Genomic DNA, 26,406 nt, shown 5'->3' with positions numbered 1-26,406 from the left:
TTAGCGTGAATTCGTGTCATGCTCTCGATCGAGTCGACGAATTAGATACCTGTACGAGCTGTGCCGTGGACAAATAGGCAAAGCCTATTGTACGTGTAAGCGAATACATAGCAGAGAAATATATTTTAGGTAAAAATATGCTAAAGCGGAAGAATCAGACTAGACGAGGAAAAAAGTAGAATCTTATATTTACGCGATAAGCGAAGAATTGGGCTTGAAAATTCAATTTTTGCACGGGGACGGGCGGGGGATGTACTATATGAAAATCCGCGTGACAGAAATATAACAAAAGTATAATAAAATTGATGGTCCTCGACGAGAAAAAAGAAAATGAAAAATGATTTTTTCATTTTCGCTATCGAGAGAAATATCTCTTTTTCGATATTTTTACTTTACCGCGTTACCATTTCGTTATGGCTATTTTCATGGCTGCAGTTTCTCTCGGAGCAAGCAGCGCGTTTAACGACAAATGTTTTCCGATCGTAAAAGCGAAAGAATTCGATGGTGCAACAGAGAAATTCTCGAGAAATTACTTAAATAGCGGTCTTTCGTTCTATTAACGCTAGCATTAGGCTTTACGATAACGAAACGTTGTTTCTCTTCGTGGCGAAACACAGCTACGTGTACTTTGAAACAGTTTAAATTTTACTTTAAAATTAGCTTTTTATTTCGCACCCTTTCAGACATACCGCCACTTCACAAATATTGACAATCACATAACGCTATTCTCCGTTTAGTACACGAAAGAAAATGTATAATATCTAATTAAAGGTAGCAAGAAATCTGATATACCTCTGGACGATTTGAAGAATTTACTTTACGCAAGTTGAAATAAAGATAAAAGGGTAAGAATTTTAAACGACGAACGATTCTAGCTAATTCGTTAATTTAGTTGGTTTAGGTTCGACGATCAACGAACGAATTACGAGAAATCGTAATTATTTAAAAAGAAATCGTGCCTTCTTCGTATTTCCTAAATCATATTTTTCATAGTTTCTTCGGACTTGAGAGTGGAATAACGAGGGAAATAAATAAAATAAATGAAATAACGCGCAAGCACGATGAGTCCTTTTAACAGCTACGACAAACATTTTGGAGTCAAAAAAACGTCGCTCGGGCCAATGAGAGACGTTCTTTTACATAATCAGACAAACTTGGCGCGTAAACTAGAAATGGCGAAGCGGCGAGGTAATTGAATCGAATTGAATTGAATAAAACCGCGCGCGGAGCACTGACTTTCTCTCCGGATCACGTAATAAGTCCGAAATATTATACCTACGCGCTCATATGTCCAAGTTATGTCATCCTACGGTTTCTTCCCTTTCGTTTTTCTCCCTTTGGTTCGAAAGTAAAACGTCGCGTTTGACTCGCTTCTCGGAAAAACGACGACTCGGAAAAATCGGTGCCCGATAATCGCTTTCGAACGGCGCTCGTGTAACGTCGATTCACATCAGAGACCAGGCCACACACCGCGGACAGGATGGCACTCGGATGTCTGCACATCCTTGCCGCGTACCCTCGATAGTCTTAAGTACCGACCAGGGATCTTGGAATTTTCATAGTCAAGGTCCTTCGGACCAAGCGAGTATCTCTTGTCTTAGATTTCCTTATTTCCTTAGACACACTCACCCCTCGGACACAGTATCGTCGGTAAGACTCGCTTATTCTGTATCCTTGGAATACACGATATATCTTTGCCGGTCTCTACCCTTATAACAGTCGCGTACTTAACGTATCGGTGTAACTAAGTTTTATATAACGTGGTTGGAGTGAATTCTGATTTATGTTAATTCAGCGTGTATTCCGTTGTGATTGCTGAATTCCTAATAAAGTTTAATTAAAACAAAATTAACCTCTGCTTCACGATCCTTTTCAATACCCGCCCAGCTCGGCTCCCTCCTCGTTCGAAACATTCTCCATCCTCGAAAATCCTCTGCAAATTCCCTTTTCAAGATTATCCTCGAACATGCTTTTCTCCTATATCGTATCCAAGTCATGTCTGACCATTGCCACCGTACACACCTTTTTACCGAAATCTCATCGCATCTAAAAATCTTCCTTCCGAAATACGTAACCTTGCACTTGTATACTTCTGTAACGTTACCTGTTGCTTCTTTACTCGTATTTGTTAGCCGTTTATTAGCGAAGCCTGTGATAGGCGAGAGCGTAACGCAAGAGTAACGGTAATAAGACAAGAAAAAATAATACTTTATTAATCGTGGAAGGGGGCACTTTATCGCTCTCCTCTGACTCCGCCACTGTACCTATACGCGAGTGCAAATCGCAGGGTCACCGATCTGCAAATGGCAGAAAGAAACAGATTTGCGTTGCACGAAAGCAGCCGCCAAGGTGAAAGAAACACGCGGGCATAATCACGGTGAAAGGAAGCTCCGCCATTGCTCTGCGCCGGAACCAAAGCTATTATTCCACCCAGATGACAGAGACAGACTGCGGAAAACCGTTCCGCGACGTTTGTAAAGGTCGCGTTTTTCCGCTCGAGCAAGACCGTTTGCGTGCGTGTCTCGCGTCTTTCATAGCGTCTCTACGAGTCGAACGAGGACGAGTTTGTTTTCTTTCCTCCGGGCTAAATTACTATGAACCTCGTTGCAAGAAGATTGACGTTACCCGAGGATGAAAGCTGAGATTTGCATAGTGCGACGTTCAGTCGGATGGCATCGTGGGAATTCTAACGGAGAGCCGTATCGTACGGTATTGTGTGGCAGGCTCTCTCTGCTTGGGATCTCGCTCTTTCGCTTCTCACCCGTGTCACGATTTTTTAGTTTGCGTTTTGAGGAAACGCTCGTTACCGCACCAAGCTCGCTGTGTCATGCACGTTTATGGGAAATTTAAAGGAAATTTAAAGGAAATTTAAAGGAACAAAGATTTTTTCTGCTTCGTAATCGGCGCTATTATACGATTCGTCCTCTTTCGCGATTCTCCTTACTTCGTAACGCTTCCTGCGTTGCAATTATTTCCCGCCGATCCTCTTGTCTCGTAATTTCTTCTTTGTTATCGTTTTTCCACGCCTACCGTTCTTCATAAATTTTCTAGTTTCACGAACGGGGTCCTCTGTGATTTCTCCTGCGCTACGATTCCTCGTAGAGCTGATAGAACTGTACGGAATTATATCGAAGTGGGATAACGGGATGTAGGGAAAGAAAACTCGTCGGGTGACGAAGAAACGTCAAGAATGACAAAGGGAACGTTGTTGACAATTTCAACCGTTGTTGACATTTTCATTTCTGACAACTTTACAACTTTCTCGGTAATTGGCGATTGCTCGTTAATCGAATGTCGTTAGGCGATTGCTCGTTAATCGAATGTCGTTAGGCGATAACTTTCAGAAGGATTCGCGTGGCCAGAGAACAGCAGCGTCCGATTGATTTACTACAAAGTTTACTCGCGTCGCGTCAAACTTTGAGGCGAGATAAAGATCGAAAAGAGAAACTCGGGTCGATGCGCCAAATGGTCACGTACAAATCGTTAGACCGTCGATCGCTGATTACGCGACTAATCGATTATCGATAAATGATTTTATCGAGTAGTTCTGATAACTACGTTCCCATTAAAAGAGTAAAAAGTAAGATATTTATATCCTTTGCTGCTATTTGGAAAAATTATGTTCCTTTGAGTTTGAATTACGGTTCGCTGGAAGGTTTAGAATATCAAATGCTACTTTTATTTACATTCGTCTTGACGTATAGATAGCTTCTTCTTCTGAAATGTTACATTTGAAAAACATCGTTACAAAGGTACGCTAGGAATTATTAGAAAAAAGTATGTTTATTTCTTAAAAAATAAGTCGTACAATAAGCAACGAGTATATGGTAAGAACGGTCCACTTATAACGTTATAACGTCAACGATTAATTTCATACGGTAGTGAGTGAAAAGTGAAATGTTGACAGCCAGAGTTACCACGAGTCTCTCGGAAGCTAAATTCGCAATAAGAAGCAAATTGTATCGACGATCGATTTAAAGATGTTTGTCGTTTGAAAGATGTCCCTAGGTTGAAACCACGTTCAGCCGAGCTATTTGACAATTCTTGGTCGTCAAGATCTTTGGTTGCTTGGCGAGCAGAGCTTTCGATTCGTCAGGGCACACGGTAATGCTAGATTAAACAGAAAGAAGATCTCGCAACTATAGATATCAAAGTTGCACGCGGATATCCTTGATAACGATCGGACGTCGTTAGTAAAAATCGACGTAAATGTGGCTTACGAGCGACGGTATACCTGCGACGTACTCGAAGCCATCGTTATAACGCGATACGTACCTGTGAGCGGCCTCCAAACTCTCGACGCTCAACGAGTCGATATAGACGCGAGGCGTGTGCAGAAGCCTCCACGTGAGCGGATTGAAAACAGAGACTCGGTACTCCCACGAAATTTCCACTGATTCCAGTTTGCCAACCACGTCACCAAGCAGTACCACAGTGTGAGTGCTACCTGGTTCGTAGTACGTCGATTGAGAACTGAGCGGCATTCTCCCTGACTTTTTTCCATTTTGTCCGATTACTTTAAGCGCGAAAGTTCCAACTTCGCCACCGTGGTCCAGACTCTCGTTCGTCTTCGAGACGTTGATGACGACTTTGTAATGACCTCCTGCAAGTTTATTCGCCTCTTAACGATTCTCGGACGACCGTTCATTTCGTTTGTTCGAATAACGAGCCAACAATAATGAAAGTTATATCGTACGTACGTCGTTGTACGTCGTACAATTCGTATACACGACGCCGTATATGAAAGAAATATACTAACTGCAAAACGGTTTGGAGGATCCAGTCATCGAGTAGACGGATGCGTGATAGTTTCCGGGTTGAGCGTCTAATCCAAACTTGGGACAGTACTGATTCACGCAGTCGAAGCAACTGCCTTCTAGAAACTTGTCCCAAGAGGGGCAAGGAACCGTCAGAAACGAACAGTTCGTGTTGATACTCTCTATGAAATATTCGTAACTGCGGATGTGATTGCAGCCGACGAATCTCTTTATCCCTGAAATCCACGGTTTCATCTATTTACCTATTTATCCTTCTCGGAAGAAGTTTACACTCGAGCCTCTCGCAACGGCGGTATCCGAACCTCGCTATCCAAATAACCTGAAGGTTCTACCATTCGACTGTTTAGTCACGAGCTGGTAACAGACATCCTGTACTAGTTTAATACCGTTCTTTCGTGTAGCTATCGTAACACGTATCGGAACGTAATACAATATTTATCTTTTATTTCTATTTAGTAGAATTCATTAGGTAGCTTGATAGATACGACAATTCGAATCAGGTTCGTACCAGACTATATCCATCAACTAACGTTAACAGGCTAATTCGAATTATATTTACGATCGAAAGATACTATCGTGGACGGTCGAGATGGAGAAAGCGAGAGAAGCTAGCTTACCACGGAAGAAGCTGCCATGTTCCAAGGTGATAAAATTGAGAACACCCTCGTTGCAACCAGGTTGATTGCGACCACCGTTCGGATAGAAATCGATATGCGCGACAGGTTGAGTGATGCCGAGGCCGCCGCTGATAAAAGGATTGCAATCGGTGTGAATAGCTGTGACGAAGGTGGCATCGGTCGGATCGAGCCGAACCATCGTCGACGTGTTGCTGAAATGCGGTTCGGCAGGATCGAGGCCTTGGAACAGAGAAACCAAACGGACGTGAGAAGCTTCGTTGATCGTTGCTGCAACCGTACACGCTTTCGTCGCTTTGCCCGTTTCCGTCGCGTTCTACGTGTATTGCGTATACCCTCGCCGTGCAAACAGTTTCCCATCGGTCGTAGAAAATGCTTAAAACGATGGAGAATTCCGCGGAATTTTCAGCATATTCTGCGGAATTTCGTCAAGTTGCTACGAGTTCTAACAGAAGCAGGGTTTTCCCGACGATCGATTCCCATTTTCACCGACTTGATTATTTTACGAATATTCTGGTAAATCAGGAAAAGTTTTATAGTTTAATGGTAATCGTCGATAATTCTTCTTCTATCGCTTAACCTTTCGATTTATTATCTCGTCAGACCGGGCAATCGTTTCCGCTGTTGCGCAACGTTGTTCGCTACGTTACGACGATGCACGTAACTATTACGCGACGCTTATGTTTTCCGAGGCTAATGAACGTGGTATATAGCCAATAACGTACAGTTGCTCACGAAAGTAGTATTCCTACGTGTTGTGTTATTGTACGTTTAAGATGGCTACTTACCGTGCTGGCTGCATACTAATTTTCTACCGCTAGGTTACGTATCAAATATTTTCTCGTACAATAGAACTTTAACAGCGTGCAATTTTTACGAAACATCGTGTATTTAATTTTATTTGAATTTTATTTTGCATTTTAATTCGTTCCATTGAAAAATGATTATTTATATACTCTTTCGCGTATTAGCATTAAAACATCTTGCCGAATCCTTATCGCCATTTCCAAACTCACCCTCGCTTCAATTACATCTATTTAAACCACGATTACTACGTACCTATAAACTCTTTCGTATCTTACGATTACTAAACTATTTAAAAGTTGTTCCAATAGAAATCACCCGAGTCACGGACATCCTTGTCCGCCTCTTCAACCCTTCTCGATTCACCCCTTTAAACAAGATGTATTTAAACCACAATTATCATGTTATCATGTACATGCAAGGTCCTTCGTATTTCGTTGTTGATAAACCGTTCAATGTCCCGACAGAAACCTCCGAAGCATCCCGAATCCTCGTCATCCCCTTTCCAAACTCACCCCTTCGAGTCACCTTCTCCGAGCAACGCCACTTCTTATCCCTACGTGCTCCCTTGTTCCCTCTGTTTACTAAATCTTGTCTTCGGGCGTGTCTTCGACCGCCAATACCCTGTTTTCATCAGAGCCCCTCGTCAACAAGCATCCGTCTGAAACTTCCAACCGTCGAGAAACGATTCACCCTACCGCCTCGCGATTCCATCCCGTTCATCAGAGGCCAAGCCTACGGGAGGATCCTGTTTCACCCTCGACTCGTTTTCGTCCTGTGGTTTGCCCGTTCACCAAAGCGTAGCTCTCGTTGGTTCATGGTGTCCTGGTAATTCCCGATGGGATCGATAGCTTGCGTGACAGTGGTCTGGGTGAATCCGATCGAACGAACCCCTTCTCCGTTACCGGCTTTGAAAAGGGGTTGAGAAAGGGGTGGATCGATCGGAAATAGGAAAAGATTCTCGTGGAACGGACAGGTTTGATTCCGTTCATTGGAGGATCGGTTATGGCGATGGACCGGGGGTATGACGATGGCTGTTAGGGGATGGTTGTTCGTGCACCTGTTAAGGGCTGTGTCGGTTGATAGGGTCGCTTTATTGGACAGTTCGAGTAGGATTCGGAATGTTTCGGGCGGATTTATCGGTTCACGAAGTGAGAGGGCTTGAGTTTCTTCGACTTTACGTTCATCTACATTCCGTTTACGTTCATTACGTTACGTTAATTCGCCGCCACGTACTAACTTTACATTCTATTATATCGTTTTCTTACATCGTATTTAGTTGTTCGCGTGCAAGTTGCAGCTATCCGTTTTAGCTGTACGAGTACCTTCGTTCGCCACTGTAATTAGCGCGTGTTGCTTTTTAATTTATAGAACCGATCATTAGGTTTCCGATCGATCGATTCGCGCGATGTTTGATGCGAAATAGACGGATATATTTTGCTCGTGAGGGACAAAATGGCCGTGAGCCAAGGTTTTCGGTCGTTCTTCTCTTCCTTCCACTGTTACCCTGATCGTTTCTGATTCGATCGGCTATCTTCGTACGTCTCCGTTCGTTCCTCACCGTTGGTGGGGCTAATTTTATTCCACTCGATTGATCGTAGCGTACCGGAACAAGCGTGGAAATCGCGTAAAAACGAGACATCGTGTGAGACGGACAAACGCGTTCGATTCCGCGCAGTTCAGCGATATGTGCCTTTTATGCTACCTCGATAGCTTTCACGTACACAACGTCGCATCAACTGCACCTGTGTAGTTATCAGCGAAGACAATGTGACGAGAGAGGGAGGGAGAGAGAGAGAGAGAGAGAGAGAGAGAGAGAGAGAAATTTACCAGTTACGTTTCCAGTTCATTTTACCAGTTAAATAACCGTTTGTTTTCTGAAAGTATTAGGCGAGATTATTTCGCCAAGATGCAAATTTCGGCAAGATTAGTCGGCTCTTCGTCATTCGCATAGAAAATAGGTAAGAATCGGCGGTCTAACGATTACAACTTTTCGACTTACCAGTGATCCTTCCAAGTTTATGATCGTACGTCTGCCTCAAAGTATATCCGATATAGCCGCAAGTATGCGCACCAAGACTGTGCCCTATGCAGTGTATCCTCGTGGAATCCACTCGTCCTACTTCGATCAACTGATAAGCCAAACGAGCCGTCATCGCACCTACCAATCTTGTGTTGGCCACAGCTTGCGTGTATGGTGGACCCGCTCCACCGATCCAATTCACGATCACCACGTTGCTGTCTTCCTTCGTTAATAATTCCTCCATCGTTCTCTGTAGAAAAATTAGTCGTACGAGCGAACAACGCTGATCTATCAGCGAGGCTGAATGTACGTTTTTAAAGAAAGTACAGCGAGTCAGGGCACCGACAAAGAAGGACGTTCCGCGAAATTGCTGCGTGACGACGCCGGGTCTCTAGATCGTTTCCGCGACGAAAGACATCGCGACGAGTCTCGGTTCGGACGTCCTCTAGCAGCCAGCTCGTTCGCTGCGCGTTTCTCTTTCGGGATGAAAACCCGGTTGCGATTCAGTGGACGAGATGCTAAAACGATTCGACGATTGAATCTCGTTTGAAGACGCGGCATTTTTTCGCGATGGAAATCGTCGGTTGCCCGATGAATGGCTTAAAGCCATAGAAAGCAACGGCGAATGCTTCGATCGAACAACATACGATATTATCTTTTCGAATAAACTTCGAGTTTCAAACTGAAAAATTTGGATTGTTCGTTTGTACAGCAAATACATGGAGATACCGATAGACTCGCTAGAACTTGGAACGTGGAAAACCTATTTGATCAAGTACTTACCAAAACCCATGTTTTGTCGCCGTTGTCGAGAAAGCCGTGAACGATCAAATAAAGATTTCTATCGTTTTTAAGGGGCGCTCCGCGAATAGTTTCGTACTTATCGATTTTGAGCTCGCGTGGTTGTGCCTTATTATCTCGAGTGTAAAGCATGTAACGTGGATTTATGCTGTCCGGGCGAGCCGGAAACGTGGAGACTGGTCTGTTCTCTCCGGACCATGGCGAACCGATGTAGAAGCAACCGTACGGATCGAAACATCGCCACATGTACCATTCTATCGAGAAACAAAGGAAACGGATACAAGGAAAAGCCTCCGAAACGCGTCGATTCTTTAATGTTAACAAGTATATATATATAAGTTCTTAATAATAATAAAAAAAAAAGCAAAGCACGAAGAAATCGTTGTTTGGTACGCGTGACTTTTCTTCTCAATTTCATCTCTAACGCTTTCTTAAGACGCTACGAAATCTTTTTTGCCGCTAAAATTAGAGTAAAATTGGAGTATTGAAATTAAAGGATCGCAGCGAAGATAACACGTAAGTATTTGCACGTGCGTGTACGGAACATTGACATTTAACGTCGGTAACGATCAAATATCGGACGAAATCGTACGAAATTTATGGAAAGTCGAACGATCCATCAAGTTTGAAATTGATCCTTGTCAAAGATCGAAAAGCCAAATTTCCCATTCCTTTATCTACTAGAAACATGGCCGTGACTATTTTAAATATCTGTCCATCCAAGACAAGAGTAATGACGTTATTTACAATAGATCAATGTTTTAGCAACATTGTCAAAGGTTATCTCCGAGTGTTAACTCGTTATCTGTGCGCGCTATCAGTTCCTCGAAGGCTTCGCCACTGTTTTGTCTTCGAACTGGATTAACGATTAGCGTGTGTACATACGTATACAGTGTGCACAGCGCATACGATTACGACAATAGGCACGTCACTTTCGATCGAAAGTATGTTCGATTACGTTGGAATATTTTTATTAGGATATCCGGTAACTTGTATCGATTCCCAGTGACGATTGATATTTTTAGATAATTGTTGTTCCTACTATAAATTCTCTCGCATCGATAACGATACCGTGCTGCCACGACAAAGTCTCTCGTGTTTTTATCGATTTGCGCGAAATTGGAAGATTTCCTCGTTTACCTGAAATTATTTTATCAGGTCGTCTAAAAAGTCCATTTCACGAATCAGCGAATCACAGAATCCTAATTTTTGTCATTCTTCGAACAACTTTCTTCGTACTTGGCCCTTTTAAAGTTTCGATATTAAAGCAATGTTAAAACGATATTAGTAAAGTTAGCAAAGACGAGTTAAAAGACGAATTTCACGCGTATGTCGATGTTCTAGAAAATTAGCTACATGGTAGAAAGATAATTGCCAAGGCAGACTAAACGAACAGAAATTGGCAATAATTTCAGAGGAAACGATAAAAATAGAAAGCGATTGGGAAAGTTAACAGATCAAGACGTCGATTTAGATTGTTATTTTGTTGCAAGTTTACGTCTGCTATGAGTAATTATATCGCGTTCTGGATATCTACTGACGTAAAAGATCCAGACAAATCACGTGACGAGACATATTAATGCGAGGGATGATAATTCCGACGAGTTTCATCTCCGCGAGAATTATTTACCGTTTTTAGAGATGAGCTCATTATCGTCGAGATTTCGCAAACTGACACTATCCCTTTTTTCAAAATAATAAAAAAATTCGACGTTAATAAAGAAAAATTCCAATGTACTCACGATCGTCGAAATCAAATTGGTTTTCTCGTTCTTCCGGTGATAACGTGGTCGTGGTTACGTTCGTGTTGTCGATAGTATTCTCACCAAGCTCGGAACCCACTTTTTCAGGCAACGTGGCGATCATGTTCGCGGTGTACGCGAGTAGCATCATCGTCCCGTTCACAAACGACATTTTGTATAGTCACGCAACTCTACATAACAATAAACTCGAGCACACAATTTAAATCACTGCCTATCTACGAGCAACTTTACTTATCGATCGATGCTTAATGCGAGTTCGAGTCGCAACACTTTGTCGCACAGTCACCAAACATTTTCCGAAACATATTCTTCCTCTTCTTTCTTCATGTTACCAGATATTTACAGCGATTCCAATGTCTCGCGATCTTATTTCGATTCTACTTGAGAAAGATCGTCGAATTACACTGCGCAAATCTAAAAATTCGTAAATCCTCGCATCAAACTCGAAACGAACGAAGCGAAGTTGGCGAAATTCTAAACACGATCCTTTAAGTTCCCGAAAACCAAAGGGAATTAAAATTTTGTCACTGAACAAAGTCTCTCTTCTAGAACTAAGCAACTCCTGTTCCGGCGTATCCGATCTTCCCAGCTGATACGTACAATTGTTTGTTACATGTATTATATGTATCGACTGTATATAGAATTGCGTGCCAGCGATGGTATTCGATGAAAAATCGATTGACGCAAAATGGCGATAGGTGGCCGTCGGCCGGAAACGATAATTTATTACAAAAGTAAAATTTCCAGCGCGTTGATATCGAAGTCTCTCGATACAAATTGTTCTTGTATTAATCAATCTTGTTCTAATCAAACGTGACCTTGATCTTCTTAGGCAAACTCGCTCCAATCGAGTTCATCAACGTCACTGATTTTTTCCAGTACCGATCTTCTGTATCGTACATGCAGTATTGCCGATTTCTTGGAAAATGTCGACGACGATCTCTGAAAACTGTTGCCAACTTGTTATTTCGGCAACCATGGATAAATAAATATCACCGCTGTGTAACAACTTCGATCCTTAGAAACAGGAACGTTCGCCTTTTCCCGGTATGAAACGTTTATCGTTTATTTCTCAAATCGTATCTTTTGCGAAACTGTAATGTGTATTCACGGAATACGTCATAGATTAATAATGGTATAGTAATACTTTTAATAACGTAATAATAACGATAATAGCGTAATATCGCTATTCCATGGAAGATAAGTCGACGTCACAAATACGAACAAAATTAAAATCGGATATTGCGATAGTTCAAATATCTAAAGGAAATGAATCTTTACTTTAGAAGCAGTAAATACTTCCTCTTACCTTGAGAAATCACAATGTGGAAATCAGCGCAAGGAATTCTCGATTAAGAATCGTTTAAGAATTTAGTTCAACGTCGAGAGCAACTAACTGGTCCGTTCGTGGGTTCAAAGTCACGGACAATCGACTCGTATAACGGAGGAACGAAGACGAGTTCGGCGTTCGAGCAAGCAACGCGCACTAATCACTGAAAAATGTGTACAGCTCCGCTTTATCGCGCCCCACTCTCTCTCTCTCTCTCTCTCTCTCTCTCTCTCTCTCTCTCTCTCTCTCGATGTCTCGCTGATCTGCTCTCCTCGGTTAGCTCGATGACAAAGTCTTGGACAGAACGCAAGGGAGCTTCCTCGCGGAACCGGACAAGCCACTCTACTCTCTTAATCCGTTGCAAGGGGGTCGCTTTATTGTTCGTGGCTCGTGAACGTGTTTCCAGGAATTTGAAGTTTTGCGCAACATTTTAGCAAAACTGTCCAAGATTACGATTTAACGCGTACATATTTGTACGTGCATGTACATTAACGTATTTCGTAAATTACGAGGAGAAAATAATTAGCGTCAATAATTTATTCGTTATTTTTATTCGATACTCTTGATGGGAATAAATAAGGATTTAAGTTCGTCGTCGTCCGGAAAGTTTTACATAGACTTCCAGACGTACGTGACAGTTTGGCTGGTTTATGGATTGTAAACAAACGACTCTTTCTTCGCTGAGATGTTGTGGAACAACACGCAGTCCGCTGAATCGCCTCCCCCCCTCTTCCTATTTTGCGGCTAATTAAGACCGATGAAAGGCGGTCAGGCGAATCTAGCAATTTGCGTTGATTCGACGGCTTGTGCAGCTTCGTGATGTCGGAACTGCTTCAAAAGATGCTCTCGTCGCGAAAGATTACGCTAGAATATCAGCGAAAAAACACGCCCGTATAAAAGATTCTGCAGTCCGAATACTTTATCCGGAAACTGCAACGAGCCACCTGAGAGTCGATAAGTCGAACGATAGATACGGTGAAACGTGGTCGAACAGCTGCGGGACAAAAATTCTCTCTACCACGATGCGAGAATACCATCGGGAACCATTGAAAAGGCTTCTAGGGAAACCAGTGAATGAACGTGGCGAGCGATCGATAAACACGTGGCTGGAGGAACGTCATGGATCGATAGGGGTTCCTTTTAAGCAATTGCCCCTGGTAAGTTGAAACCAATGCGTCTAACATCCCCCATTGTGCAACCCCTGTGTAAAAACAGCAACCTTCTACGCTCTTATACGTTCCTAAAACTCGACACCCCACAGATGTTTCTCGTATTTGCTCGAGGGATGTTGCGAAACCACCCTAAGTATCGCGGCGAACTTTCTGTACGTTCATGAGAGCTTGGTAAGCGAATCGTACGAGGGTTGCATCGTGATCGCGCTGAAACCTGTGAATGACACTTCTGTCGGGGTTGTCAGAAAATTTGAACTACTACGTTTTCTATAGGGGCGCTTTCGCGAGGGACGAAGGACGGGGGATAACGGCGTTCGAAACGGATGATTCAGGTTGTTAGACGTAGAGAAGGTCGCGTTAAAAGGAGTTGCACGGTGTTTCTCATTGCTTTTTTGCGATTTATGAATCACATAATGTCTTTTTTACCTTCCATTTTTTGCTTCCTGGGTTTTTATCGGGTTTCTTTTATTTTAGCGTGGTTAGATAGAGACCGTGCTACGTACGGTTTCCGCCGAGTTTAAGCCAAACTATGCGCGATAAGATATCAAATGAAATTGACAAACGCTCATTGTTTCTTATTTAATGGATAAACACGACTATGCTCTTGTTATATCATTTCCTACTACAAAAATAAACTTCTTAAATTACCTCGTTCTATCTAATCTCATGCACTTTTTTTTATCGAATATTATATAAATGTATAAAATAAATGTGTAAAATATGCGTGTGTACGGACACGTGTCAGAAACAGATTTGGATATCTTTGGTGCGCTAACGAAAACACGCGAGTATAGGCGTATAGATCGAAGGAAACATGGCTGAGAGTTCGAATACACTTGGTTCTGAGACGAAGGGGCCTTCAGGACCCTTGGAACGCTCCTTCTAACCCCTGTTACCCTGTTACATCGCCCTATCGGATCCCCATTCATTTACGCGAGTATTCGTAACAGGATATCCCGGCAGGATACGAACGAAAGTGCACAGCGTTTTAGAAAGTAAATTTTCTTTGGCTCCATGAGCAGATATTCGTATACGTTTATTGGAAACACTCTTAGAATTTATTCGATTGTTCCAACAATCTGGATGTATAGAAAAACGATCGTATAATTAATAACCAACGTTTCGCTAGATCGGACGAGATAACTTTTCGCACCTAGGTAATCGAAAATTGACAACGTATGCCCAATTCTCAGAATATTATCGACACTTTCGATTTGAACCCTGTTCAAACACTGTCGATTTTTGTACGTACGCGACGAGTTCGAAAAACGAACGTTATCGAAAGAGTGGAAAATTTCAGATAACGCCTTGACCTATGATTTTTATTGTAACATATTGTCCGCTGATACGCCGACGAACGTTCATCGTAATAAATCGTGTCGTAAACTCTACCAAAATTGTTTTCATTTTTTCGTAGATAAGCTTGCGATAGAGACCAGGAAAAGATCAAGAATAAAAGGTATTATAAAGATAGGGAAACGAAGCGTGATCGCACACGGAAGAAAATATTGAAAAATCGATCGTTCAACCTTTAATAAACGTATGCTAATTTACCCCTTATTCGATTTTTATACGAAACTTAATATATTTTATGGAATTTAACAATACTGTAATTAATTTAACGATATTGATCGTAATACTCTTTCATTCTTGTGTCAAATTTGGTAAATCTCGTACCCTTGTTCTACTGCAAATACTTTTAACACCCTACCTTTACCTAATAGCTAAGAAACGCTAGTTTACAATTTTTTTAATTCACTCGCAAGCAGTACGCCTACGTGTAACGATATAAAGATATTTCAATTGCTATTTGAAGAAAGAACGAATAAAGATAATAGATATAAAGTTAGAAGAATTCGTAATTCGATTAAAAGCACAAAAGTTCGGCGCATCTGCGTTATCCGTTCAACTATCGATCGTCGTTCTTCAGGAAGTAGGTAAGCAAGTTACTCCCTTAAATTCACTTTGAGTCCTCCGTGTGTTCATAAAGCCCTGTTCTCAATACCGACACGTGTCCGTTCAGTGTCGCGTAGAGCGTTTCACGCATACTTCCTTGAACGTGTAACGACACAACGCGACAAATATGAGTTTGGTCGTAGCGAATCTCCTGAACATCGCTAAATTGTAAATTGAACTTTTTCCTATCAAACTATTAATTCATATATATGGTTATTGATCGCGTAAACAATGTAATTAATATCGATTACTAACTGTAGAAGATTTATATCTTAAGTGGTTGTCGTACAGCGACAAAACCGATCGATCGAACAACAACAACAACAACAACACGACGTCGAACGATATCACGATATGAAAAAAAAGTGCAAATTTTGATGCGAAATTTAGGGCTGAAAAAGCTCGTACGATGCACGTAACACGTAGAAATACAGAAAATGTCCAACACGTAGTAAATCGTTCTTATTTTTTAACTGTCGAAACAAGTTTCTATTTGGATCCTGCTTCTTTACTAGCTTTTGTAAAAATATAAATTTCTATTCAATTTGGACTGTCCGAGGTCTACGCGTTTGATCGTAAATGCTTAAAAAATCGTAGAATTTCTATGGTTGTTGGTGCAGCGCCATGTTTTGGACCACGGCCATTGCTCTGTGGCCCTTTTGGTGGAGATCACGTGACAGTGACCACGGTCAGGGTCCCTAAAAGACTTGTCGTCGTCTTCTAACATCCTGTGAACTCGGCCCTTTGTGAAACGTCCCCAAAGGGTTAAATAATTCCGCCTAATTTCACGACCGTTACATCGTACGCGCCCTTTATCGAAATTGTCGTCCGAATACGAAAGGGAAGTCGACTGGTGACACTGACTAGGAGAACATGCCTTTGCATCGGTGTCCTCGGCCAGCTATGGAACGCCATAATTGTCCGAGCATCCCTTCTAACTGGCAGACAAATAGAGAGACTTTATTAAAATTTATATCGGTTCTTACATTAACATTAACTTTCTATTAATGAGAACTTTCTGTTGATTCTTCGAATTGTTGCAGGTGGCCGTAGTTCACTTGTAAAATTGGTAATACAACGATCGATTATAATAATCGATAATGCAATAACGATTAGATGATTCCGGCACCGACGGCCATTTAGCTTCGAACAATTGAGAAAAAGTTTTATCGTTCAATTTCATATTTTTTTCAAACACGCGGTACGTTAATTTATCTCTTCGGGCGATCGTTTCTGCTATTTTACGCGTTTATCGTATCCGTTCGCGTGTTTTAAAATCTCGTTGTCGTACTCGTTCACCGCCGGTTCGTTAAGTTACGGGACGATTGACCGCAACCTGTAATTGGTCATTTACAAGGTTTTCCGTCTAAGAACTTCTCAAAGCTCGGGAAAAAGTAGCGAGGCCCTGGCTGTAGAATATACAAGTATCTTCTTCTCTTTCTTACTATCCATATATTTGTCTGTATCTGTCTTACGTAGAGGGAAGTTGTCGCGGATCGAGTCCTTTTGCAGGATTCTCAAAGGGCCACGGCGAGATGAGACGCAACCAGTCCTTTCCTCATGGTTTCCTAGTAAAAGTGCGTAGGCGTATGCCCTTTAGGGACCAACAGTCCTCGTTTTCCCATAAAAGGACTTCCTTGTCCTCCGACGGCGTCCCATTCAATTTTCGGTCAGCCTCTCGTCCTCGATTTATACGTTCCTGCTTCCAAAGTTTGTGTTTGACTCGTTATAACGTAAAACACTAACTAGCCTTCGAATCTTTTCACATCTTCGAACTTGCATAATCGTTACAAACTTAGTTACAGTACAAGTACGCATCAGATTAACGAAATACCTGTGAAACGTACAAAATTCAAAGATAGCGTTTAGCCGATCACACGAATCTTCACCTAAGTCCCGTTTCTTTGACTGCGTTTATACAAATTTTCCTGATTCTAATTAAAAGCCGGCGTTTCGTTTAAAAATATCAACAAATTAAGCGAAATAAACGAAACAAATCGATAAATAATTTCTAACGTCTTTCCACTTCCTATGAGCGGTTTTTGAAACGCGTTTGTAGGATTATTGCGCGCTCGGCAGGAAAAGAGAACGCGTTAACGGAGAGTCAGCTTCGTTTCTACAACGGAGGGTGATTTACTTCCGCCTGATTATGAGCGTAGAGGGGATGGAGGGCTCGTTTAACTTCGATCCGGCCAGGAATTTTTTTTCCACCGACTTCCGGAAGCTTCGACCAGGAAACCATGAACCGATGGCACTCGTCTGACAACGCGATTGGTCACGCGCATTAACATATCATTTTCCACGATCGATATTTCCTTGTGTACACGTACATAAACCAAATACGCAGTGTTCAATTATACTTAACGTCGCGATATTTACGTTACATTTATTTAACGATAACGATAGTTCCGTTATTTACATATATCCACGATTAAACAAAATATTAATAATTGTATACGATAATTATATTTAAAAATAGTGAGAGCAACAATTCGTAAAGTTATCGTATTTTATCGTTGAAGCACGTAAAATTCTAGACCATGGAACTTAATCTGACTTCAATGGGAAAATTTGATTTTTTAATAGGAACAACGTATGCCTGTGCAATAAAATAGTTTTCGTACGGAACGAAGACTGCGTGTCTTTAGTACACGAACAACTGTGGTGAAAATCGCTGAGCCATTTTTTTTCTCGCTGTTTGGAATATCGTGGAATCAGGAAATCATAGAGACGCCAAAGTCGGCCAGGAATGGTGTCCCGCACAGGAAGCGGCCTGATGTGACATTGGCCAAAAGGACGTAAAACCCGTCATAAAACGCGTTCGCCCGGTAGGGAAACAAGACAACTCGCACAGTAGTCAACGGTATTAGGGAACCATGGGTTTCTAAGGTTTTGTTATTTCCGAGTAAGGTGCTCTCTAATCGTAAGTAGAATAAGAATACGGATTCTGTTGTAATCTATACGAGTACGTGTTTCGACGTTAAGTATAACACTGTTTTAATTGTTTCGTTAAAGGTCTGTTAATTCGTTCGTAGTGATACCTGTTTCGTTATACAAAATACAATATTTGTTAGAGTATCGCAGTAATAATAGCGACGAGTAGGTATCCTCGTATCGGATCGTTCCATGAGATACGCGGTCGTTGCTTTTCGTATACTAAATAAGGATAAACGATTTCCTCTTGGCGATCGATCAGCGCTGAATTTTCTCTACTTTTGTAATTCGCTATCCTTCTCTATTAAGTTTTCAATTGCAAATTGTTTAAAACACCGATAGTAATAACCGTCGTTGTTTGAAACTAAACTCTCAAAAAAAAAAAAAAAAAAAAAAAAAATAGAAAAGCCGCGTTACTACCCCGACCCAGTATGCAAGAACAACCTACTTGGCCATCTGCTCATTACCGTGTTACGCTTCCTCCTAACCTTCCCTCGAATTCGCCTGATAAACGCTACCAAGCGCAACCAGGAAGTCACCGTGCCAAGCGTCGTCGCTCGACTCGGAATTAAAACGCGATTGCCTGACCTCCAACAAGTTCATGTCGCCCTAATACCGTTGACATCTGCGCGATTTATCTTTCTTCAGCCGGGACAAATTGAATTTACCTCGCGGCAGGGTGGGGCTCGTCCGTCATTCTTCCGACTTATTGGCCGCTATATACGGCTTCATACTCTCCTGATAGTGCGTGTGCTCGCACTATAAAAACAAAACCACGTCGAACATGCCACGACAGGTGAATCGAGGGAACGTGCGTGCACACGGGTGGACAGGTGTCCGGCGAGCGTGTATGAAATCGACGACAAACGTTAATGCCGATGAACGCTGGCGCCTTTCAGGGGACCAGAAGGTTGCCCTGCTGGAATATAATCGACGGGTTTCGCGTTATGCTCGCCTGTTGACGCTCGTGTCTATTCGTCTCTGTCCGTGCGACAAGCGAGCATAATTTACGAGGTCCGCGACCTCCGTATCTGCCGTCCTAGTAGCCGGGAATGAGGCGCTAAAGCGAGGAACGTGACTGTAAAATGGAGGAGGATTAAGCGTTCTTCGAGAACAGAAGATCATGACGTGCAGAGACTCGTGGGTTAACGCGGACTCGAACAACACAGCAGCACCTCTTAACGCGGCACGTATTATTACGGTACACGGTTATTTACATATGTAAGCGTATCCTCTTTAAAATCGGACATTTCGTACGAAAATCGATTTTAGTACGACGTAATCGAAAACGAAAGCAAAGTGTTTCAAGTTCAGAGACGTAAGTGCTTTACGAACAACTGTCGAGTTGACGATGTTTCGTGAAAATCAAATCAAACGTACATAGCGATGTATCTTCGGTACTCTGCCATTGTGATCGATAATACCGGTTTAATGAAGAAGCACGAGCAAGAAGACAAGATGTTGACGGAAAAAAGATGGCAATATAGAAGAATAATCATAGAATACGCGAAACAACGAAAAGTATGTAAGTACTCGCATAAGACGTTAGGCTTTCTTACTCAACGCGAAAATTGCCATAGTATCCTGCTACGATCGTCGTCGAATCAATCACCAGCAATGATGACAGCCGAACACCGTTAAGTATCAGGACTCTATAAACGGCGAGTAATTTGCAGAAACCAGGTGCAAGGAGTGAATGATCACGGTGGAGTTAACATTCGAAAGGAACAAACGAGACAAGAAACCATTTTCACGTATGTACGAACAAACGCTTCTATTCGCCAACATATCCAACCACGATCGATACTACATATTGGTTCGGCGGCACGGTGTCATCATCGTGTTACCACTGAATGGTAACGGTATAATCGGCGCAAGCGACTTTAACGTTTCCATTTCATCGAACATAGGCGCAAAACGCAACGTGGAGAAGCGTCTCGTCCGAACACGACGCAAACGGGTCGAAAGTGGCGTGTCTTGGGACGAACCAAGAAAGCTGAGAATAATGGAGCAACTCCTCTACGAGACAGGGTAATATGAGACGTAGAAATCCGTTCGATGGCGAAGGAAAACCAGCAGCCGCGACATTTCGTAGAGAACAAAAGAATGTTGGGGTGCTGTAACAGGGCAGCATGTTCGGAACACCACTTGTCACCATCGATCCGTCACATTTGCGTATGACAGTGTCTCGTTGCTATATAATAATTCCCGTCAATTATCCATCGAACCTCGATGCTTTTCTTTTTCTCCGTCTTGAATTTGGTTTCTAATCGACTTTTTACTCTTTGAGAAATCTCTAGACGTATTTATACTCTGGGACTCGATAAATCGAGATAAGATAAATCGAACTTTGTTCGTAACTTTATATTTCAGTAAATTAAAAAAAAAAAAAAAGAAAAGAAAAAAGAAAACAAACAATCGAGTTATTTTTCCATGTATGTTCCGCTCTTTTTTATCCTTCGTCAGTAGATTGGTAATTTTTTCATTCCAGTAGAAAGTGGAGGGCTGGGCCAGGAGCCAGTCGCACGCGGATTATTCTACTTCCTCGGTGCTGTTGAAGGAACGTTGTCCACCGAACGTCCTTTTAACCGGTCGCAATTTTACGGAACTTTAACTCCTTTCGAATGATCGAACCTACACATTGCAATTTATGCAACGTTTCAGTAGGTTTTGCGCCCTCAATGGATCCTCGATCAAACCTTTTTTTTTACTACCGAAAGACGGTACTGCTTCCTCGCTCGTTGCGTTATCTACCGAAGAAACGATAAATGGAGCACCACGCGGGGTGGATTGTCTTTTAAGACACGCGTATTTGATAAGCGACGGCGTGCAGATGTGCCACACGCGATTCGTTCAACATCTGACCGATCCTCGTACTACGGTAAGTCCTCCTATAAAATGGTTAATTTGTTCCGTGTTGTATCTAAACCGTGTTACAAGAATATCGCGTTGTAGGAGGAGATCGCAATTTGTTACAATTTTTCGTGCTATCAGAGTACCGTGTTACAACCTTTTTCACGCCGATCACACTCCTTGACACCGTTGACGACACTCTTCGACAACCCTGACAACGCTGAAAGTTCTCTGGCAACGCTAACGCTCCGCTGGCAACTCAAGCCCCTGAACTCGCTACTAACGGCTACCTTTTATACCCTGGCTCCGATATACCTGGCCCGAACATGCGATACACATGTAATCCGATAATACACTATATACCTGACACGTACATGTCCCACGGTCAAATAGACCCTCTTAATTACTCCGAGTTTTCTCCCGATTCTACAATACCGTATAATACATCTATAAATCCGGAACTGTATTCGTATATTATACTGCCATCCGCGATAAGCTTCTTGCGTGGACCAAGCGTATATAGGCTTAATGCTATAGATGTATGGTTAACGTTCACCTTTAACGACAAATTATACGTTATGTTTGTCATTTTAGGTGGAGGAGCGAATGAATTGGTTGCGGGTTCCATGCTTTGAAAGGGGATTCTAATTCTATCGTTTCGCTCGAACGAGTTCGGATAAAAAGGAATGCGGTGACAGCGATCAGGAAGCTATAACGGCGGAGAATCTTGCTCGTTCCGCGTCTTCTCTCTTTAGTCGTTGTCCGTCAGATGGAAATTCGTGGCGATCGGGCAGGTTCAGGTTGTTCGTTCCACGCGTTCGCCGGAAATCGTAGGAGACGTACGCGCCGAGAAACGAGAACGGGTTGTGGGCGGTGACGGAACATTCATAGAAACTCTATCCGGCCCTCAGAGAGGCGAGGAGGTCAATCGGCATTTACTTCCCCTTTTACGACTGCGAACAGTCGCTAATTCTGGCCAAACTTTCGTCACCGCGTCGATTGGTCGAACCGTTTCACCGATTCTCTCTCCTTCTCTTTTGTTTCCAGTATCACAAAGCGAAGTTCTTGCAAAGTTCTTCCCGGAATTTCATAACGTCGAATAACGTTTCGATGCTATTTATTACAATTACTATACATCTGTTTAATGACAACACCAATTTCTGTCATTTATATTTTTACGTATTTCAGGATTTTTCAATCGCTAATTGCTCGTATAAAACGTACCGCAGGCGATCTCCGAAGGAAAATAGAAATAACGTTTGCATCCCCTTTGTTCGCCAAACGTATAGGGGAAGATGTTACTACCACCTATCGTCCTATGTATCCCTAGCAACTTTCTCAATTTCTCTTTGTTCGCGAAATATCGTTATAGCCCGTTATACACTTTGATTAACTCCCTTTGTACCTCCTCATTCTATAAAGTCAAAGGAAATTACGCTTTACCTAAATCAAAAAGCACGTCTCTCCGAACCCGATATAATCTCTGTACCGCCTCGGTACTCCATCGACTTAACGCGAATACAGCGAACCATTCGAAAGCCGTTAAATACCAAACAAACGAAACAACTAGGCATAATCACCGACGCTTTAATTCTTTCTTACGAACGAGTTTAACGATTCGATAAGAATCAAACAGTTCCACTAACCTCCGATAACCGTCACTGCCTACTTATCGAAGCAACGGCAATCGATCGATCGGAGCGTTTGCATAATTCGTCCCACGCGACCATCGGCCGTAATTACGATCGAACCACGTACACGTTTTCGCACGTGCACGTTACATTACATAAACAACACGACGGTGTCAAGAAAAAAAAAAAAAAAAAAAGGTGATTCCACTTTTTTCGACACCAGGACGCCATAGGCGCGTCTCGGTGGTTCGGTGATCAGGTGGAATACCTCGTGGGGTTTCCAATCAATCGGCGGCTTCCGGTGCTATCAGAGGAGCATGAGTGGACCGGGAAAACCGAACTTTCCTATCGTTCCGCGAGAAAAACGTGCGTGTCGCCGATGCGTCGCTCCTGATAGACGGCGACGCGGCCAAGACTTTTACGAACCGGAAAAGAAATCGCGGTAAGGAGATGCCGTCGTCGATCCGACGACGAATCATCCCGTATTCACATATGAGAATGGCGGCGCGACTTCGTCCGAAGGAAAGGGTTAGTCGTCCAAGTGCTTCGAGTCACACATCGCGACAGGGCCGACATAACCGCGAGAGAGGTACTCTAATATTCGTCTGGTCGTTCACCTCGTACACCTTTCGAGCGGACACGTGCACTGGACACCAGTGGCGTAAAAGGGATTAGCGAGGAGACTCGTGAAATTTGAGATTTGAAAGGGAGCAACGAGACGCGTTAATTAGATGACGAATAAGGAATTCATCTAGATATCAGTGAGGCGTAGTTAGGCTTTCGTTCCGCGGAATTTCCGGCGAATGTTTGTCTCTGGGTTTAGGGAGCGTTTGAAAAATTGATTTCAACCTACGTGCGTATATCATCCGCGGTCTATCTGTAACGAAAAATACGTAAAAGTATGTTTGATCGACAAACTTAGCTTCCGAGATCTCGAGTAACGCTCAGCGGCTCACAATGAAGGAACATATGATGAGTATTATCTATGTATGACATCTGTCGGTTACATTTGTCGGAAAATACTAATAAATTTTATTTTATAAGGCACGTACGCGAGGAAATAGAAACAACGGGCAGTATTGAATTTGTATTAAATAACAACGCGTAGCGATATGCTTGCCAGGAGTGCGCCATGTTGCGCTTCGTGGAAACGCTCCTTGCCGACGTACCAGGCGTGCCAAGCCGGAATCATCGCTTGTCAAAACTGTCCATTAACGCATCAGATCGATGGCATCATAACTCGACTAAGGAATAGGGCACGATACACGTTGAGGAGTTGTAGCGAATCCACACACGTGAGTAGGGGTCACCACCAGCTAAGTGCACCTAAGAAATGCCAACGTTCGGGTCAAGTCAGATGGAGGAAGGGTCTCGTTCTGATCGTTCCGATAATCGAAAGGGCTATCGGCAGTCTATTGGTTTGATCCCCCTGTCCCAGGCTAACAGAAGTTGGCTGGCAGTCGTACGAAATTCCTACGATCTTCCATGTGTCGGTACCATAGTCTGTACTCGACGGTCACCAGGTTAGTCAGAAGAGAAGCACGGTTTTCGAAAGCGTGTCACGCGATTCGTCGGTGATCAGCCGACGCAGTAGTAGCACAGAGTGCATTCGGCGTTTCTACGTTTTCACAGAGCCGGTCTGCTCTGGATGATGGAACGTCGGACAGCCTACCAATAGGAATAATTTAATCTGGTGCCCGAGGGAAAGGGTTGAATAAAATATATTCACATATTCGAAGTAGGCTGGTATACACCGCGAGAAGGTGTTTTGTCGAGGTTGGCACGGGTTATAGCTTTGCCCTTGGGGAGTTATGTTGCTCTGGTGATTCGTCCCGTTCTTCGGAAACTGTCGTTCCGTGGACGATTCGGAAGGGAGAATGACGACGATAGAGGCTAGGAAAACGGACAGCACGGGAGAGGAAAATTAATGGCGGGTGAAGCGGGTGACGCTTGAAGGGATTCGGGTTGTCGTCGTTGGAGAGAAAGGGTTCGCCTCGTCGGGATTCCACCCACGCTTTTTTCACAGGATAACATCCTCGCGAGGAACCCCCGCGGCAAACCATCGGATCGAAGGCCTAGCCTAGGTTAGCGATGAGATTGCCTAGACCGGACCTATCCGTCCAACGCGTTTCTCGTTTTCTCTTCGCTTTGTCGCGTAAAACGGTTACAAGCAAATACTATTTTCCTGTAATTAGGAAAACGATTTTTTCGAACGCTGTAAATTATATGCTGTAAATTTGCTTAAAATTCTCCTTCTATTTGCGATGTACGAATCCGATCTAAACCCATTCCACAACAGAACAAACGTCGATCCTTCATAGAACCGATACTTCCCCTTAAAGTCCCTCTCAACTATCTCTCTCTCTCTCTCTCTCTCTCTCTCTCTCTCTCTCTCTCTCTCTCAAACTTTCCAGCAGCTTCCCAGGCCAGAATCACGACTTCAACTGAGTCAACTCCCCCAGGACCAAGACCTAACTTATACCACCATTCCCACCCTAAATTCAAAGGGTTTTTAACCTCCTTATCCAGGCCAAGAGACCTCCTACATTCTGATAGCTGCCTAACCAGTGTCACCTGCGGTGTAATTAATATTCATACATACGCCTCGTGAACATGACGTCCCATAGCCGCGTGCCGTTACAAAGTAACGCAAGCAATATCGTGCCGTTATTATCGGCATCTTTCGTTTCAGCATCGAAACGGTCTAAGCTATCCGAGTGAAATACTGGTGGCGAAGGGATTTAGGCTAGTTTGTCCGGCGGCAAGTAGCTTCAGTCCATCGACAGACTCGTGCTATCAGGATACCATGGAAAGGTCAGCTGATTATTGGATGACACACAAAAGTGCTAGGGGAACATAAATTCGTGTCACGTGATTTTCCACGGAGTTAAACATTTACGACGATTAACGTGTCAATAAAGAGACGATCAACGATGATTCTAGACAATACAAGAGTAAACAAGACGATCAGGGGAGGAGGAACGACGAGGAGATGGTTTGGACAGCGAATTGGGGTGCGTTACCCCTGGGGCTGGCACCAGTCCGGTTCATTCTCCGCCAGGAGGCGGTTCGGAGGATTAATGGATTGTGTCGTTATGTGTCTCGACCGGGGGGGTGGGGGTGGGTGGGATTATTCGAATGGGATGGACGAATGGTGCTCTTTATGGACCACGTCGGTGCATGTAGATCGCTTTACAATGTTTTCTGAAATATTCCGCGAGAGAAGCTTATTAGCCAATTTACGAGCTTATCGTCTTCTCCATTTCTTATCACTTGTTATCGCTCTTTGAGAAACTTCATCGCGTTTGATGGTTTGGTATTATAATATATACATATATATATATATATGTATGTATATATATATTACGAATAATTTATTTTCAATTCATGCCGAACCTTTTGTTATATGATCAATTATATAATTCTATATACTGCATACCATATATACCGTATATAGGATCATTATGACGAATAGAAGAGAGTTGTGAATAATTTATTTCGGACTTCTTCTGTCGCTGAATAATCCATTATCATCGCGAAACGCAGTCTGATTTATATAATTTGCTACGTATAATACGTTGTATAATCTATTTTCTTTATCGAACTTTAAATATCTTTATTTCGTAGGTTAATGATATTAGAAAGGATCGTTACACTTTTATCAGTTTCTAGACACTGGATTTCGCGTTTAATCTGGCAGGATCATAAATTCTCGCGACAACAACA

At 42.8% G+C, this 26,406-nt stretch overlaps 1 protein-coding gene and 1 long non-coding RNA gene across 2 annotated transcripts; both read right to left on the bottom strand.

Moving 5' to 3' along the window:
• Window positions 1-3,764: 3,764 nt before the first annotated feature.
• LOC138187947 (pancreatic triacylglycerol lipase) lies at window positions 3,765-11,288 on the bottom strand. The gene is made up of 7 exons (XM_069129251.1): window positions 10,784-11,288; window positions 9,024-9,295; window positions 8,220-8,490; window positions 5,396-5,635; window positions 4,760-4,993; window positions 4,276-4,603; window positions 3,765-4,110 (listed from the first exon to the last, which is right to left on the bottom strand). Exons 1-7 carry the CDS (start codon window positions 10,953-10,955, stop codon window positions 4,005-4,007), a joined length of 1,623 nt encoding a protein of 540 aa, XP_068985352.1. The 5' UTR covers window positions 10,956-11,288; the 3' UTR covers window positions 3,765-4,004.
• A 9,471-nt stretch (window positions 11,289-20,759) lies between these two features.
• On the bottom strand, window positions 20,760-21,253 carry LOC138187989 (uncharacterized). Its single transcript, XR_011175311.1, has 3 exons — window positions 21,196-21,253; window positions 21,062-21,119; window positions 20,760-20,946 (listed from the first exon to the last, which is right to left on the bottom strand). It is a non-coding gene; the product is annotated as an uncharacterized LOC138187989 (long non-coding RNA).
• Window positions 21,254-26,406: the final 5,153 nt, after the last annotated feature.

Source organism: Bombus flavifrons, chromosome 16 (assembly GCF_040668555.2).
Source record: "Bombus flavifrons isolate JBK064 chromosome 16, iyBomFlav1_principal, whole genome shotgun sequence".
NCBI lineage: Eukaryota > Metazoa > Arthropoda > Insecta > Hymenoptera > Apidae > Bombus > Bombus flavifrons.
This window is presented reverse-complemented; position numbering and strand designations above follow the sequence as displayed.